Source organism: Ursus americanus, chromosome 1, assembly GCF_024610735.1.
Source record: "Ursus americanus isolate L20-20 chromosome 1, mUrsAme1.1.p, whole genome shotgun sequence".
Classification (NCBI taxonomy): domain Eukaryota; kingdom Metazoa; phylum Chordata; class Mammalia; order Carnivora; family Ursidae; genus Ursus; species Ursus americanus.
In genome coordinates, this window is record NC_142127.1 from 39,604,160 (window position 1) to 39,623,588 (window position 19,429).

At 37.9% G+C, this 19,429-nt stretch overlaps 1 protein-coding gene across 6 annotated transcripts in view; it reads right to left on the reverse strand.

Moving 5' to 3' along the window:
• The window catches only part of ITGB6 (integrin subunit beta 6), a 127,284-nt gene that overhangs the window by 48,232 nt on the left and 59,623 nt on the right, over window positions 1–19,429 (reverse strand). For 5 of the 6 annotated variants that reach the window (XM_087860968.1, XM_087860973.1, XM_087860976.1 and 2 more), the window contains 3 exons: window positions 9,614–9,779; window positions 8,195–8,395; window positions 4,929–5,024 (listed from right to left, as the gene is read on the reverse strand). In XM_087860968.1, the coding sequence (XP_087717094.1) occupies window positions 4,929–5,024; window positions 8,195–8,395; window positions 9,614–9,779 (463 nt within the window). The remainder of the gene's footprint in view (window positions 1–4,928; window positions 5,025–8,194; window positions 8,396–9,613; window positions 9,780–19,429) is intronic. The other variant, XM_045780978.2, reaches the window with a different exon arrangement.

Consider the following 19,429-nt stretch of genomic DNA (forward strand, 5'->3'; position numbering starts at 1 on the left):
AAATCTTGAAACATTTAGGCTTTGTATTGAAATTCCATTCTAGGGGGGACCTGGCTGTCTCAGTGGGAAGAGCATGAAACTCTTGATCTTAGGATCATGAATTTGAGCCCCACATTGCGTACAGAGCTTACTTAAATAAATAGAATTTTTTAAAAAAAATCCCATTTTATATTTGTCCAAGGGTTGGTCTAATAGGGCATCTCATTAAAACCCTATTTTAAAGCTGTATCTTTTAAAATTTTTTACCTGTGTGTTTATTTTCTGATTTATGAGTCTTTGAATTCTTTAGAAGAAAAGTACTATGTGTAAACTCGGTAACTACTGGTGACTTTTCACGGTTGTGATTTATTAATTAGTCTGGAAAATGCTTCTAACTACTTTGCCCTGATAGTCTGAGGACATGAGTGTTATTTCCAAATCCTCCCTCTCTACAAGCTGTTTTTATTAATGAGGAAAGCGTAGGCTGGCTCTCCTCAGTCTTTATTCCCAGATACCATCAATTAAAGATAAATCAAAATCCTTTTCCATTACACTTGCATTAAGAGGAATTTGTTAACTCTGTGGGGATTTCTTATAATCCAGAAGTTCTCTTTTTATTCCTAGATGATTTTATATTCACTAAAAGCATAAATTTGGAATACTTCTTTACAGGATGGGGTTGATAGGATAAAGAACAACTTTTTTGTCCATGCCCTAAAATTAGCTGTATTTTGGCTAGCTGGACTTGGTGTGTAGATCATTGGAATTCATGGTGATTTCTCTCTTCCAGGTTGAGAGTCACTGACTACTAAAGCTGGAGGTCATCTGGTCCAGTCCTTTTATTTTGTCAAAATTGAAGCCAGAGAAAAAGGGATTTTCATCAGAACAAAATTGTTTTGATCTTTTCCAGTAGTGAACATTATAAAACAAAACAATAATAGAACGGGCTAACAGACAGCAAAAGGGTCCAATTTTTGTTTTATCTCCCTCTCTAATTCTCTGCCTCCTTTCAACTCTCTTGCTGCACTGAAAAGCTCAGACGATGAGCAAAAAGGAAAGAAGGGGTGAAATAAAAACTGGGTTATTGATTCTTGAAAAAATGAAACTTTATGTGATAGATAATATTCACAAGCCACACAAAAACAGCAGGCTCATAGCATGTTGTGGCTACTCTTTATGCTTGTTCTTAGATAACAATGATCATCAAATGGGGGTACTTGCTCAGGGGTTTTCCTTTTGTGGCCTAATAAGAAGGCTCTTGAGCTTATCCAACAAGGTGGTCCCAAGGGTGATGGCAGAGAGTTCCTTTCCTCTGGTGCCATCTGGGTCCAACGTGGAAGGGGTGGAGGAGGGGACAGCCAGGGCTGCAAAGGATTATAGCAATGGGTCAGGCACACCTCTCCCTGCTTGTGTATATGGGCTCCCTCGGCTTTGACAGGTATTTGTCACATGAAACTCCAAATTACTATTTAGAAACTTTGGCCCAATTTGACTAAAGATGAAAATCTACCGTGTATTTGGAAATAGCCTAAACAGAAAGATGAGCAAAACCCACTATTCTCCTCAAAGAGGCAATCATTGAGGGCATTTCACCTCTAGAGAGAAGGGCCCTTTGGTGGTATTAAAACCAGCACGGGTCCACTGTCCCTGTGCTTTAGATACATCACTCTGTCCTAATAACCACAGGGACATCAATTAGCAGTCATAAATGTTAGCAACTAAACTGGCAGTGTCCATTACCAATGTCTAGTTTACTTTCTAATGTTTCAACATTACATTGTAAATACTAGGTTATATAATAATTATCGTTAATCAACTTCACAAAACTCATCTTTTCCAGCCAGATGTAGACATTTTGAAAGATTAGAATATTTCAAAGTCTTGCAACTAATCCCAGGTGATAAATAATATGATTTGACAATGTAGTTAAGAATGCTAATTTAATTGTTTTTTATCTCAATATCTCACTAGGAAGAAAAGACTAGTCAAATTAGACAGTCAGGCTTTAGTAGCCTGATACTATCTTAATGTAAATTAACAGTAAACATTTGAAAACAACAGAGGAGATAAATTTTTTTTTTTTAAGCTTGGGTAATTGAATCCTGATTCAAAATGGTGTTTAGCACTAGAATGTAATATGCTACCTACTGCTCGGTCTATTATCTATCATTATCTTTTGAACCCTGTAATTGGACAAACAGGCATCTATTCATAATAATAAGTTTGTTCAAAATCATCTGTTTGCTGGAGTCTGGGGTGCACACTGCTGTCGTATTGAACTGACTGCAAAGCTGCTTACTTTTTTCCTTTCCATTGTCTGTTCTTCTTTGTTACCACAAAGTACAGCAACACTACATATCTGGACAGTCCAGAGCATCTTACCAAAGTTACAAAAAAAAAAACCCAAAAAAACCCCACAACCCAAACCAAATTTTTCCTGCATTCCATGAATGGACAACATAAATCATATTTGCTGCAAGAGGGGCCGCCATTGAATCTGAGCCATCCCCTGCCTGGAGTGTGTGCACATAACTATGCTTAACACAGACCTGGGGCAAGCACATTGCCTTCTGGAATTTCCATAGACCCACCCACTTAGTTGCTTTATTTATCCTATCACTGGTTTCATTTTTCAGGGATTCTTAGTAGTCATGTTCCTTCTATCACAGCTATCCAAACATCAGCTTGCATGGGACTCCTGCTCACAGAGGTCTCCTTCTAAGAGATTTAAATGGAAGGGCAAGGCAAGCCATTATTGGTTTATTTTCAGTTTTCATTACCAGTAAAACAAGAGATCGGCATTTTCATGCTGTATGAAACCTTCAGGGAAGTGCAATGTCGCTGTCATTATTTTTAGACCCGACTGCCCCCGCCTGCCCCCACAAAAGCAGATGGAATGATGAGTCCATCAAAATAGAGATGAAATGATGAAAGAAAGCATCAGAGTCATAGAGTGGGCTGCTGCCCTGGTCTGCTGCGTGGCTCCCTGACAATGTCCCTTTGAATTTAGTGGAGCCTGGATGGTAAAGACCACAGATCATGACAAAACATAAATTTGCCTCATAATGAGATTAGTAGGCAGGCAAAATAAATGTCCTGCTGTTACATTAGAGGCAGGCTCTAATCTGGTGTTTTCCTTGGAAATGATCATTTCCTTTGCAACGGGGAACCGTCGGCGTCTAAGGAACTTAAATCTGACAGATTCTGTTTTGCCACGTGGTTATTTTTCATGTTCTGTCTTTTTAGTAGCAGTTTTGAGGAGGTGTGTAAAGGAGTTGTGAGTCTTAGAGACTATACCGAAGTGAGTTACGGACGACTCTGTTCTCGATCACCAATCCTATTTCCCAGACTCCCCTTTTAAGAAAAGTTCTGTACAACCCTCCTCCCACTTCTAAACAGGAACTGGCTGTGGAGGAGGTGTTGTGACCCCCAAGGTCCTTCCACTCTAGCCTTAAGGATCAAAGGCAGAAGAGGTGCACTATTGTAATTGGGGTATTTTTTTTTTTTAATCTTTAGTGCAACTCGACTACTTAAAACCACTGGAAACAAGTATCACATACTAAAGAGACTTAAAAAAATGCCCAGATCAGGTGAACCCACATGGTCTCTGAGTAGAACAAAGGACTTGAGTATGCAGCTTGATTGCAAAGGACTTTTTTGGTTTTCAGCAGAAGGCAAACTCACCTGGAGTACAATACCCTGCTCTCATTAAAAATGCAAGATAGGATCTCCTCCTGGATCCTTTCTACAGAACCCAATGCAAGTTCATGGGCTGTACTGTCCTTAGCAGTGAGTGGCATTTAATCAAAGCCTTCTGTGAAATAATCTGAGTTTCCTGAGCCCTGTAAAGTCACCAAGAGAGTTAAGGGGTCCTTTCAAAGGAAGGTCAGACTCTGAATTTAGGAGTATTTGAAGCTTCTGCATAGAAGGCATAGACAATTTAATGTACACTTATTTTCTCTACATTTTCTCAGGGCCAGGCTGGAGATTCCTTACTTCTCTGTGAAACCACCCTTTAGGAATAAAGCATTTGCTACTACCTTGATTCATGGTATTTGACCTACTGTTTTCATAGGCTGGAATACAACCACAGAAACCTTTTGTGTTTGCCTGTGCATTTTACAGTTTAGGCAGTGGTTTATGAACATTAGTGCATCTAATAAAACAGTTCCCTTTCTGCATCTGGTGTTTCTATCCAAAAACTTGAACTGCAAATCCAGCTAGTAGGAGGGAGAAAATATATTTTGGACCAATTTAACAAGTTTTTCCTTTCAACTTCTTACTTCTCAATGGTTGAAATTGTGTCTCTACTTATGTATTTTCTTTTCTTTTCTTTTTTTTTTTTTGAAGATTTTATTTATTTATTCGACAGAGATAGACAGCCAGCGAGAGAGGGAACACAAGCAGGGGGAGTGGGAGAGGAAGAAGCAGGCTCATAGCGGAGGAGCCTGATGTGGGGCTCGATCCCATAACGCCGGGATCACGCCCTGGGCCGAAGGCAGACGCTTAACCGCTGTGCCACCCAGGCGCCCCTCTACTAATGTATTTTCTATGCATCTGATTTGTAGGCGTCTGAAAGTTTCAAGTCAATTCCGCTCCTATTCTCTGTTAACCCCCTCCTCGTCAGATGGAACAGTTCAAGGGAAGACAGACTGATTTCTGTTAGACAGGTGCTCCTCCATTCATTCGTGCTCTTACAACTTACCATGTCATTCTCGAGTTCTTTCTTCCTTGCCCTACCATATCTGTCCCCCACTCTCCATCGCAGCCCTGGGCTTGTAATTTAAATTGCAGATAGTAACCGAATCCACTCTACCAAGTGTCCAGTATATTTGTCATGTGTTCACGATTTTCTAATGGCATTCCATGCATTAAACCCTCAGAGTTCATGTTAAAGTTTCATGTCAAGTAATCTCCTTGAAGGAATTCCCCAAATGGTGTTTACTTACCTCATATAGATGAACTTGTTCTTGGGTTACGGCAAAGATTAATAGCACGTTATTTTGCACCAGTTTATCAATGAGTTGTCCAATTGTTGGATATTCCTAAAATTGACATAGAGAATTTAAGTATCATCTTAACACGAGTATGTAAAATAAAGAGAGGAATACTTCTTTCAAAGATATCAAAGATATCAAACATATCATTGGCATTTTGCTTTGGTTCTAAGTTAAAAAAAAATCACAGTTAACATTAGTCACTTAATTGGTTTAATAATTGTTGCCTAAATCTTGTAAATCCAATTAATTCCTAAGAGTCAGTGCCCAGCAATGTGGTGCATTGTGGTCTGTCACTTCTAAGGAGAGCACTTGGAATTTATTTAAAGACTTATAGTGTGTCATATTTTCAAGGGTAGAGACACAGTTCTTCTAAGTGCCACTTGGCAGCAGGCTCAAGCTGTAGAGAATGTTTGTTAGAGTCAGGGGAGGAGCGGATAGATGATGACAGACGTGACTGAGGGGACTCAGGTAGCTCAGAAACTCCTACTGGAATTGGATGAGGCGGGCTGAGGGCTGAGGGCCGAGGAAAGGGCAGCCTGCTGAGGAATGATACACTACAGTTCCTGTGTCCATCTGATCTGCGACACTCCTGCGCCAGTTTCGGGTTTGGTCTTACTGAATTTTTGATGTCAGTGACCAGTTTTATGGGATCCTGCAATATATTTACAGGACAGCTGAAAACACATTGTACCTTTTTCTCATTGACACATTAATTCCCAAGTGATATGAGTTCTTTAAAAACTAAAGAAGGTATAAATTGTCAAATTTGATTACTTTCTAAAGTTAAAAAAGGTACAGCACATTTGGCTGTTGTAAGACTCCAAATGTGGATAATGTACAAAGAGGAAACTCAATGAAAGAGTAGCCTGCAAACAATGAAACTAAGAATATGTTGGTCGCGAAGTCAGCCAAAGTGGAGGAACGCTGATAAGTACGCTTTCCTGGACACTAACATGTTCACATATTCTCGGCATGCTGGGAATAATTCTGCCTAAGAGCTTCATTAGGCCCCAGATTCAAGTTGAGGGAAAAGTACAGTTTCGCCTAAAATACTCAGGTAGATGAACCAGCTGCATATCTGGCTGTGTAATATGTGCTTGCCATCCAATTTGGATTTTTATTAATAAACAGTAAGTAGAATCCAGGTAATATAAATTTTCCAGAGGCTGACATATTTAGTGTTCCCTTCTTTTTCAACTGCCCAAACACCAACAATCATTGACCTTTAAGCCTGAATTCCCCCAACGCTGGCCCCTCCTAACGACACGTTCTTGCATTTTCAGCTGCTGTGGGTGTGTAGCAAGGATCACACCATGAAGCCCTTCGTAGGTGGACAAATGTCGTTTTCTATTTGACGTAGATCAGTTGGCTCAATTCACGCAATTATATTGTGTGTGTGTTCCTCAAAGACAGGGACCATGTCCTATTATTTTGTGGCCCCAGAAGCCAAGCCCAGTGTTGCGTGCATAGGAATTACTCAAAGGACCTGGGGAACTATGCTGTAGGCATGGAGATAACCCATGACTTCTGTGCATTTGCAGCAACTTACTGGGCAACAATGAATTGAACACTTATTAGAAGGTCATACGAAGCAACAAGTAATGTTTGCTTCTATGATCCTGCTTTTTCCAAGACGTCTATTAATGGAGCATTTGAATAGTTACAAGAAAAAGTAATAAGAAAGAGATCTATGTCTCACAATTTCTTGGCACTCAAAGGAAATGTGGCTATTCTCATGGATATTGTAATATGGAAAGGCAACTTATGTGATAAAATTTTGAGGACTAATATTGATCAGAATTTAGGGGAAAACACTCATGGTTGAAGTTTAGCAATTTAAGTCAAGGAATGGTAGCAGGTGATTTGTGAATCATTAGTTTTTTAAAAAAAACCAATTAGCATCATATATATATATATATATATATATACACACACACACACACACACACACATACACATGTGTTATCTCGCTGAATTCTTTCTTTAGAGAATAGTTTTTCCAATCTGATATTAGTATTCTGGGTTCTCTTCTCTCTCTCTTTCTCTCTCTCTCTCTCTCTCCTTCTCTCTCTTATATACATTCCTATAGCATTGTTATTTTATAAAGTCACTTGAATTCTCTGTGCCATATTTCCCCAAGTGTTAAATGGAGATAATATGAACTTTCCAGGGTGCTGCTTCATAATTCAATTTTATTTCATACATAGTCAGCTCCCACTGTGTTCTGGACACTGTGCTGGCAGGAAATAGAGGTAATACACCAGTCCTCGTCCCAAGGAATGCATATTAGAGAAAGACAGACGAACATAAGCAAACACATTTCCACATAGCGATGGGTAAGAAGAGATCTATGTACTAGAGCGAGGGGAGGGATGATCACTTTGGGGCTCAGTAAAGGGCAAATAGGCCTCTCTGGGAGCAGTCATGATTGAGTTGGATTTTAAAGGATAATCGAGAGTCTCTCAGCAGCCTCGGAGGGAAGGGCATTCCAGACAGAGGGAACAACATGTGCACAAGCATGGCAGCCTCGTGATCCATTCAAGGAAAACAGATACCTAGGGTCCTGAGGAGTATCAAATGCGATCATGTATGTCAAAGAGCTCTGAAAATTTTATGTTATTTTACACAAGTCAAGGAAAACAGATACCTAGGGTCCTGAGGAGTATCAAATGCGATCATGTACGTCAGAGAGCTCTGAAAATTTTACGTTATTTTACACAAGTCAAGAGCTTTTTTCCCACCCTTTGAATGTTACCAGCATTTTTAAGATGATGTTTTAAATGACAAAAATAAGCCAAATGTGAATAAACACCAGCCAAGCAGTACTTGACAGCCGTTCCCCATGGAGCACCATGGTGCATAAAAGCATGATGTTATTTAGGGCCATGACTCTGGGACGTATCATTCACAGAAACTCCTAGGTGATTGTTGTTTTGGCCTCAGCTCCCCTTTCTGGGGCTGTCATTGAGAACAGAATGAGCCGATGGCACTGCTTTTTACTGACCTTGGGCTTTGTGAGAAATCAGGGAGGTTCTGGGATCATTCAAGCCATAGTAGACCCAAACTTCTCACCATATCCCCACCACCCACCTGTGTTCCTATGGGAAGCTCTAAGGGCAATTTGTTCGTCTCAAAGCAGAAAATGTGTACTGTTTTCACCAAAAAAAATGTGGGTTATGTTGTGTATTGCAGTGATTGTTGCTTCATTTGCCTACTTGCAGCCCTGGAAACAGTGTAGAGCGCAGGTTACACACCAAGACAGTTGACATGGAGTACTCATTCTTGCTGTCCAAGTGACAGAGACCATCGTTAGGAATGACAATGCCTGCCAGTTTGCTATCCATTCCAAAATGAGAATCGGCATCACTCACAAAGACCAGGAGATGGAGGGAATCATTCCGCCAGCCAATCTTTTCCTACAGTGAGAAAGAAACATTTGGGTCATGTGGGATAGAGGCAGGCATTTATTGAGAGTGGATCAATTATGACTGGACACATTCAGATTACAAAAACTATATTGCAGATCTATCTGTTTTGGCCTTTTTCATCTATTGTGAGTTGATGATTATTAATGTATTTAAAACATGAAATTGTATGGCAGTTGCTTTTTCTTGGATAACACTTTCTGATGATTTATGTTTCAGAAAAAATGGTTCCACTATAATCACTATCCAGTTGATCTTGATTTTTGTATAGTTAATTATTTTTACTGTCCAACTTTCAATTTACCAGAAAAATGAGGAGAGGGAATGAGGGAGGTCATAGATTATCCCAAATCCAAGCTGAAGAAAAGCTAGTAAGAATGCAATACACAATGGACTTAAAGGATGCCTGTTTTATTAAAATGTCACCCAAAATTAGGCACATTTTTCTCTTTCTACTGATACCATCCAAAAATTATAAATGTAATACAAAGATAGGAAATGGTTATCAAAGTATGATCCCCAGCATATGGCTTTTTAAGATGATCTGTTGTCTGTTTCTTAGCAGAGCTCTCCCCTTTAGTTGATATTAGTTCAGGAACTAGTGGGACAAAAAGTCATCCTGGCAGGGCCATCCCACTTTATCCTTTTTCTTCTTTCCCTAATACCTCGCCCCCCCACCACCCCAACCATCCAGGACTTTCAGCACTGTCTGTTTCCTGGTATTTTCCAGGAAGAGCTGTCATCTGAAGACAGGGCAGTCATTCCCTTTGATACCTGTCTGATTATCAAGGAGGAGTGGTGTTCCTGCATTGTTGTAGGGACAATGTAGCTTCTGATACCGATTTTGTTGTTTCAAAACAATAAATATCTATTCTTATGTAGAAGTTTACACTGACTCAAGACATTTTTACTTTTTTCGTTAATTTCTGCCTGTGGTTTTTATTTTTACCATGGTTAATTCAAAAATAATCTAATCTTGATCTTTGAAAATTAATCAATTTTTCCCAACACTACTCTAATGTTATTAGATTATTTGAATATCAGACATAAAAAAGTGTCTGTTTCAACATGACTAAATTACAAATTTTTGGAAATTTTATGTTTTAAGAAATGTAAAAATATGGCAATTAAAGGAAAGATAAAGTTAGCTAAGCTTTTCAAAGTAGATTTGCTAATAAGAGACTCAATTTGTGTTATCCCTCAGCATACCTTACACACAGCAGCTTGCATAATTGCATCAAATCCACCTTCTGGTGTGTCAATATTAGCAGAAATTTTCTGATTCTTCACAATTTCATTGAATCTTTCAGCATCATTCGTCAATGGCAAAATGTGCTTGAATCCAAATGTAGGTAAGCAGAAGTATGGAATACTACTGCAAAGGTAAGATGTGAAAATGTTCTTAATGAAATGTGATACCACACACAAGTAATGGACCTAGTAGCCTAGCAACTTCATCTTAAGTGAAGGTGGATTTTCCTTAAGAGCCTGACTCTGGAACTTCGTTCTCCGTCTCCCCGTTAAGCTTGTTTCAGCATTTCCCACTTACCCCTTCCAAATTGACCGTATTAGCTACTACTGAGTGCTTACTGTGCTTTTTACTTTGGCTCAAGCTCAGATAACAGATAATCAGGTCGGACTCCCCACTCCTCTGTGTGTGTGTGTGTGTGTGTGTGTGTGTGTGTGTGTGTGTGTGTGTGTGTAATCACTACCTTCTAGTGCTTCTCAACCAAAATCTACCATTAAGTTTCTGTGATGACAACAATTCCTTTGTATTCTGATAGCTTAAGCTGTTATCAAGTATGAGTCACCTTGTAGCAAGATTGAGAGAGATACCCATCTTCTTTCTTCTCTGCTCCTTCCTGTACTCCCAGCCCTGACTGCCAAGGGCCCCAAAATCACAGCAGGGCTCTTGGTTCTGGAGCTCAACTCGACTATGGCTGAACAGACTGTTGTGGACGTGGGTAGGAATAAAACTATCTCTTAAAACAATTGCCACATGGGAGAAATGTTAGGATGAGATCTGCCCCAAAGATATTGCAGTTGAACAGAAAAAGCTGATCATGAATTCAGCCACATCTTATTCTGAAAGCCAGTTAGTAGTCGTGGATGAGAGTTTGGACAAGTTGCTCAATCCTTCTGAGCTTCAGGTGTTCATTTGTAAAATGGAGAAAATGGTACAGAGCGGAGGTTCTTAAGTGCAGTCCTTGGACGAGCCGCACGAACATCACATGGGAACTTGTTATAAATGCAAAATCTGGGATACTCTTCCAGACTTACTAAGTGAGAAATGTGAGGGATGGGCTCCCTGATGCATTCAAATCTTCCTTATGCATTCTAATGTTTGAAAAACAGTTGTATAGAAGTACAGAGACACCAAAGGGTGGCCCCCAGTGAGGTTGTGCTATGCCGCCTGGAGAGAGCTGGTTGACTCTTGTAAGAGCAGCTTTCGAGGTTCAGGGCCTTCTTGCGAGCACATGAAGAGCTGGAGCATCTTTCAGAGTGAGGCTCCTGTCCACCAAGTTCATCTGCCTGAGGTAGACAGTCTTCAGTATTCAGATTCCATATCTGCAAATTCACCTACTCACTAAAGTTTACTTCTAACCCCCCAATCAATACCCTCAGTATTTTCTGAATCATTCATGTACACACACAGAGTGGCAAAAAATTTGAGTCGCCTGGTTCGCAGGTTCCCAGCGGAGGTGAAACAAGGCTCTGTGTTCTCGCTTCAGCTCTCCAACTGTAAACAAGTGTCCCTTTTGTGGTCTATTTGGTGCCAATTTTTTTTTTCATTTTTGTGCTTTTTTTGGGCACATTTTGCTGCTTAGAATGGCCCTCAAGTGTAGTGTTGAAGTGTTGTCTAGTGTTTGTAAGTGCGGGAAGGCTGTTATGGGCCTTACAGAGAAAATATGTGTGTTAGATAAGCTTTGTTCTGGTGTGACTTATATAGTGTTGTTGGCTGTGAGTACAATGCTAATGAATCAATAATATATATTCAGTTGTTTTAAACAGAAAGACACAGAAAATAAAGTTACGTATTGATCAATTGGAAAAAAAAATGGCCAGAGGCTCACATGAGCCTAATTCTGTGTTTCCCCTTGGAGCAGTAGTTTTAGCATTGGCTAAGTCAGTGTTTGAGGAGACTTTATAGAGCAAGACTCCCACGAATGATGAGAATCTACTATACAATCAGAATGACTCCGGATTAGTTCACACTGGGAAGTGGAGCTCTGCTGGGACCGAAATGCTGGTGTCTGCAAAGGTAGCTATTTTCTTCCTGTCAGTAGACTTTCATGGAAAGTAGGTCATAATCCAAAATGTCCTCAGGCTTCAGAACAAGGGGAGTTGGAGGACCGCAGCTCTCTGAGATGTCCCAAGAAAGCTATCTCCAGAATGGATGCTCTTGGTCATATCTGGCTCCTCCCTCACCTGTAGTTGGTTTTTTTAGTTAACAAAAATTTGGGAAGCCCTGGTAGCCAACAGGACTGGAAACTCTGGAAGAGCCTGGGCTAAGGCTCTTGGATGCATGTGGCCCATACTTGCCTCTGGGTCTGCTCTTTCTTGGCATTCCCCTAACCTACGATGAGTAAGCCTATGTCTGTTCATTCTTTCAGCTCTGTCAAGACACCTGGTCTGGGGGGCCCAGGAGCCAGCCTATAGCTTCTGGGGAACTTCTTGTATTTCCCTTCTGACTCATTATTTTTAACTTTAATTCTCAAAAGGCAGTCTTATTCTCTTTTATTATCTTGCATTAGCTTTCACTGAAGCTCTGAAGTGCTGACCACAGATAGTATCTATTTAGTAGGATTGTTGTAAAGCCTGAATGAGATTAAATATGCAAGGCACACAGCACAATGAGCTCTTCAGGTAAGTGCTTACTAAACATTACTGTCATTTTTTACATAAATCACTTTTACACAGAGTCTAGCACAGACTTGAGGACAGAAAGGGATTTGGCCAATGACATCTAGAATCATATGTTTTTTTTCCTGATTAAAGGAATAATACATGTTCACTGAAGAAAATTTGAGTTAATATAAAAGTGTAAAGAAGAAAATAAAAATCTAAATTTTAATAGTTACAAGATATATCACAGTTTGATAATCTATTACTAAAAATTTATTTCATAAATCTTTCTGTAATTAAATAATGTAGTGATCCTTCTGCATACACCTTTCGGACTCTATTATATCTCTGCTTAGAATTGATTCTTTCAAGGGTAATTGCTGGGTTACTTTTCAATCCATATTAGCAAACTCCTTTCCAAAAAGTTTGTATCAATTACATCATGAAAAAAAACAAAATAAAATAAAAATATATCAGATGATTAGTTAAAAATGACATCTTAATTTAATTTTTAATTTCCATTTTATTGCTACTAAGACTGTGCATTTGTACATATTTATTGACAGTTTGTATTTCTTTTTTGGCCAATTACCAGCTTCCATCCTTTGCTCATTTTCTTATTGGAATATTTTTTATTTCCTATCTTAATTTTAAGAACCTTTTCTCTTAAAAATATTAACCTTTTGTCTTTGTGGTTTGTCTTTTAATTTTGTTTATGCTGTTTTGGGATATATACCTTAAAACTTTTTATGCAGTCAAGTGTTTTTCAACCTTCAAATATGAGACATTTTTTAAAGAGGAAGAGGTTTAATTTTCTTTTCAAATTGTTACCTATTAAATGGCAATGATTTAGCATTTGTTCTAATTGCCCCAATAGCATTTTAAGTAGTTGTGTGTTGGAAAAAAATGCATTCAATTTAGAACAAAAAGACTGAACAGTTATCTATTCTTGGGCAAGCTACTTACCACTGCTGGGCCTCAGATCCTCATCTGTAAAATGAGACTGATAATACTATCGACTTCACAAAGTTCTTGTGAAGGTTACATGAGATAAAAAGCATGTAACTATCTGACGTGTACTGTTGTCCCTGTAATCTAACTGCTCTTGGAAACTGAGCATCTTCTGAAACCAAAGAACTAGCATTCCTATCTTTTTGTAAGAAATTTACATGTTTGTTGGTTAGAATTGCTAGGTAGATCCTACTAGAACTCTGTGCTTTTGGAAAGTGGAATGAAATGTTAGTTTAATTCAATAAATAGGCCCCTGTGCTGTGAGACCCATGTAACTAAAGCAAAGCAGAATGTCAGACTTGGGTCATGCCAGGAAATTTTGAGTGTAGACTCTCCCTGTTTTGGTCGAAGTCCTTCCTCTAATAGGGGCTCATATTTGGCTGTTACTTTTCTAGCATAGCAATTGAAGGAAGTATGTACTCATCACCAAATAATTTGATTTTGAGTCCCTAGATAACAATAGATTTGCATTTAAAATGCAGAATAATTATGAAACACAGTATACAAAAATGCTATTTATATTTTTGGTTAGATTTTTAAATAAATATACATAAATTAAGATTACAGTGATACATGCCAAATGGCTAACACCATCTTTTTTGAGTGGGATTAGAAATAATTTCCCTTTTCCTCTTTTTGTCTGCATTCCCACATGGGCTTCTATTACCTTTGCAATAAGAAACTATTCTGTATACTCATATATATTTATGTTTGTGTGCATAGAAGAAGTCTAAGCATTTCATGGTTCTGTTTCCTCTTTTGCAAAATTACGATGAATCCCTCACTGTTGGTGTCATATTAAAAAACAAACAAAACCTGAAACAAAACATAGCACATATGGAATAATGTTAAAAAAGAAATCTCTCACAGTGTTTGATAGAGGAAGGAAATTTGACCTTTGTGCTATTAAATATTTTTAAATGCACATTACAGCCTATCTGCAAATATAGAAATGGAGAGAATATATTCTTGTCACTGTGTCTTAGATAACAGCCTAAGGAAAACTTCTTTAAAAATGTAAACCACTTCAGCATTCTTACATGGTGAAATAAAATTTTTTAGTGACTCTACATCCAAGGGAGATAAAGAAAGAAAGCTACTCCAAAAAGCATTGAAATTAGATTAAAACAGAGGTTTTAAAAGTGTGGTGCACAGACCCACAAAGGTCTCTCAGACCTTTTCAGAGAGGCTTTCAGGTCAAACTATTTTCTAATAATAATAAAAGATGTTATTTGTCATTTTCACTGTGTTGACATTTGCACTGATGCTGCAAAAGCAATGGTGAGGAAAACTGCTGGTGCCTTCACACGGATCAAAGTAGTGGCTTGAAACCAGCTAGTAGTCCTTATGATTTTTCCTGGCATCATAATAAAATTGCTAGTTTCATTTGACTATCCTTGATAAAGCAGTAAAAGTTATTAATTTTATTAAGTCTATACCCTTGAATACGTGTTTTTAAAAAATACATATTTCTGGGGCACCTGAGTGACTCAGTGGGTTAAGCCGCTGTCTTCAGCTCAGGTCATGATCTCAGGGTCCTGTGATCAAGCCCCACATGGGGCTCCCTGCTCAGTGGGGAGTCTGCTTCTTCCTCTGCCCTTCCCCCTGCTTATGTGTGCGCACTCTCTCTCTCAAATAAATAAATAATATCTTACCAAAAAATATATATATATATATTTCTGGGGCACCTGGTTGGCTCAGTTGGTAAAGCATGTGACTCTTGATCTTGGGGTCACAAGTTTGAGACCTATCTTGGGCATGGAGCATACTTAAAAATAAATAATTAATTAAATAATTAAAAAAAGATTTCTGTGTAATTACATGGAAAGTGCACATATAGCATTTCTGCAGCATACCAAAGTACAATGTTTATAGTGAAAAAAATGTTTGCAATTATTTGAGCTGAACCGGCCCTTTTTTTATAGAACGTTTTTACCTGAATGAATGCTTAAACCCAGACTATTATTCCAACATGGGCACTTAGCAGACCTGCTCTTAAACATGAGGAAAGCCTGCGAGTTCAAGGAAGACAACTGTCAGTATTTGTGGCCAATGATAAAATTTGAGGTAACTAGAAAATCAAAGTTTTGGAAAACATTAATCTGTACCCATGAGATTAATAGCTTCTCAGTACTTCAAGATTTATCTGATGAGATTTATGGTGATATTAACAAATGAGACTTTCTTTATACTATGTCATGAAACTTGGAAGATCTACATAATTCACTGAAACAATATTTTCCAAGTGGCCAAAGCATTATATTACAAAATCACATACATAAGTAAAAGAGCCATTCAGAGTGCAAGACAGGAGCACCTGGGTGACTCAGTCAGTTAAGCTTCCGACTCTTCATTTTGGCTCATGTATGATCTCATGGGCTGTGGGAACTGGCCCTGCACCAGGTTCCTTGAGCAACACAGTGTGCTGGGATTCTCTGCTTCTCCCTCTCCTTCTTCCCCTCCCGCCACCTGCAAGCTCTCTCTCAAATAAACAAATTAACAAAATCTTTTTTTAAAAAAGATTTTATTTATTTATTTGACAGAGATAGAGACAGCCAGCGAGAGAGGGAACACAAGCAAGGGGAGTGGGAGAGGAAGAAGCAGGCTCATAGCGGAGGAGCCTGATGTGGGGCTCGATCCCATAACGCCGGGATCACACGCTGAGCCGAAGGCAGATGCTTAACCGCTGTGCCACCCAGGCGCCCCAACAAAATCTTTTTAAAAAATAGTGCAAGTCAGGCCAATGGCTTTATGAAAAGTTCATTGAAATTGTTTCAGATGCCTCTTGAAACTAACTTTTACCTCTTGTCTAATTTGAACTTAGTATCAAAGAAGAATGTCCACAGACATTGCCAAAATGTCTTTTCTTTTATATCAAATGCTTTTCTTTTTTCCAATTATATATCTATGTGAGGTCTTTCTTCATGGAGTTCAACCAAAACAAAATATTGCAACAGATTAAATGCAGAAGAAGATATGAGAATCCAGTTGTCTTAAACCAGATATTTATTAAACCAGATATTTTAAGAGATTTGTAAAAATGTAAAACAGTGCCACTCTTCTTGCTAATTTTTGTTTTGTTATGAAAAATATAATTATTTGTAAAAAGATGTGCTTTTATAGTAATGTGCAGTGTGTTTTTATTGCTATTATTAAACAAACCAATAAGTAATTATTTAAAATTTTTTCTGTTTTATTTTCTAATATGCTAAATATTGATAGATATAACCCACATAATCTAAAGCTCTTTGGGGGTCTTAATTTTTAAAAGTGTAAGAAAGTCCTGACATCTAGAAGTTTGAGACGCTATTTTAAAATAACTAGAGATACCAAGAGTTGATGAGAGGAAGAAAATTAATACTTTTTTGTTGTAGTCTAAGCTTAATTGTCACGATTACCCTAGGATGTGAATATTATTATCCACATTTATAGGTGAAGATATCAAACTCAAAGAGAGTAAGTTGTTTGTCCAAGGTTATGATTTAAACCCAGGTCTGAAAAACTCCACACTCTTTCCTCTTACCTCTCCTTGCCTTCCTACTAAAGATCATTTTATTCTATAATTATAAGGTTTGGATTGATCAAAGGATTGACTTTTATGTTTGGTATTTGAGTTCTTGGTGTGTATATGTCTGGGAGATGGTATCTGGACAGGGAAAGTGGAAGAATTAAGAATGTGATGGGCAAGGAAAAAATATAATGTTACAGGAAAGAGCTCGTTATTTATAATTTTAACTAATGGTGAATTTTGCCAATAAGAATAAAGGAAACACCTTTAGAAAATGGGAAAATACTGACCTTTCAAGAGATCAAATGTGTGATCCTCCTTTGGGACCCCATTCACCACACCTTATGCAGTGGTCTGGTCTCCTCCTAACTTCACTGTATTGGTGTTGGTAGTAACTACCATTTATGGAGGGCTTCACTGACAAGCCCAGGACCAAATGCTTCATTATCTCACCCAATCCTTAGGACCACGCTGTATGATCAGTGTGGTTATTCCAAACTAAAGCTTTGAGGGTGAAATTCTTCACCTAACATGATGTTATAAGTGAGTAGATGAGTCAGAACCAAATCCAGGGCTGACTGCAAAGCCCATGCTCTTAAATCACCGTGCTGTACTGAGTACCTGCTCCCCAAAGAATTTCAGCTTTTTGAGGACTGGATACAAATCTTTCTCTTCCAGATATCCCCATGCCTAGTACAATGCTTGGTGCAGAGTTGGAGCACAGTAAATTTTTGTCTAATGAATGAATGAATAAATGAATGCATGAATGAAATGCAATCAGAGCTATGAAAAGCCAAACTGCTTTCTGTTTTCTAGGAACCTGATTAAAGTCGGGGTCTTATTGTTAGATGATGGGCTGCCCACTTAGCTGAACCATTTATTTGTTAATTTTAATTGTTTTCTCTGGCAACATTCCTTACTCTTTGTTTCTCATTGTCATTATTGTATTTCATATTACTACATTTTATCTGGCCTGTGACAGAAAGAATGATTTTAAACAAGCCCTCTGAGACAGAGGTAGCATTTTGTAATCCTAAATGAAACTACACTGCTAGACTCTCTACTAAAGCTTATTGCAGGAGAAAGACATCTAACATACCAAAGATCTAAATAATACAGATTTTAAACAGGTACAATATTCTCTGATTTAAAAAAAAAGGCCAGAGCATTAGAAACACTTTTATATTAAACATTTAGGAGGCTGTTAGAACCAAGTTTATTTCACTTTACAAGCGAATCAAACAACTGATAACAGTAATCGTATCTTACTATTTATTATACAGCATAAATCTGTTCTCTAGAAATCTGTTTGTTCAGTGTTGTTGGAACTGCTAGAAAGATCCATTCTTTTTTTTCTTCCCTACTAACAGAATCCTGGCTTTATGTGGGGGTAACAATATACTTCCTTTGCAACTAGCAGTGGCCATGCAACAAAGTCCTGCCAATAAGATGCAAGTATAAGGAGGTGGGGAAAATTTCTGGCAAAACTCCTTAAATCGAGGAAATAAAATTCAACATCCATTAATGATTTTAAAAAATTTTACCCAACAAGGAATAGAAGGGAACTTCCTTGATCTGATCAAAGGAATCCAAAAAACCACTAGCTAATAACATAATCAATGGTGAAATGTTGAAGATTTCCTTCTAAAATCACAAGCAACATAAATGACATCTCTCTCCACTTCTATTTAAAATGACCCTAATCAGTGCAATAAGGCAAGAAAAAGAACAAAACGATATACATATTGGAAGAGGAAGAAGTTGTTACTCATAAATGACATGATCAAGTACAGAGAAAATTCTAAGGAATGTATAAAAAATTAAACTAGAACTAGTAAGAAAATTTATCAAGTTTGCAGAATACAATGTGAGTCTGCAAAATCAATTGCGTTTCTATATGTTTTCAACAAACAAGTAGAAAACACCGTTAACAATAACATTTTTTAAAAAGCCTAGGAATAAATCAAACAAAGGGCATGTAGGATATCTACCCTGAAAATGACAAACCATTACTGACAGAAAGAAGACAAGATCTAAATGAATGGAAATATATGTCATATGCAATGATTGGAACATTCAGTATTTTTAAGATGTCCATTATCCCTAAATTGACCTGTGATTTCAATACAATGCAAATCAAAATCTCGGCATGTTTTTTGAAGATGTCCATTATCCATAATTTTTAAGATGTCCATTATCACTAAATTGACTTATGATTTCAATACAATTCAAATCAAAATCTCAGCATGTTTTTTGAAGAAATCAAGAATCTGATTCTAAAATTTCCATAGAAATGCAAAGGATCTAGAATAGCAAAACAAAAAAGGAACAAAGTTGGAGGATTTATACTCCTGATTTCAAGACTTTTTATAAAGTTGCAGTAAGAAAGATGGTAAGGCATTGGTGGTTACAGGGGTCTATTCAACGGGTCAGTGGAACAGAATGAAGTGTCCAGAATTACCCTCATACATATGCACTCAATTGCTTATTAACAAAGGCATAAAGGTAATTCAATGTGGAAAGGAAAATCTTGCTTAACAAGTAGTGCTGGAGCAATTGGCTATTTGCATGGAAACAAAAGACAAATCTAAGCCTTTTCCTCATTCCAAATATAAAAACTAATTTGAGGTCATAGACCTAAATGCAAGAGCTTGAACCAT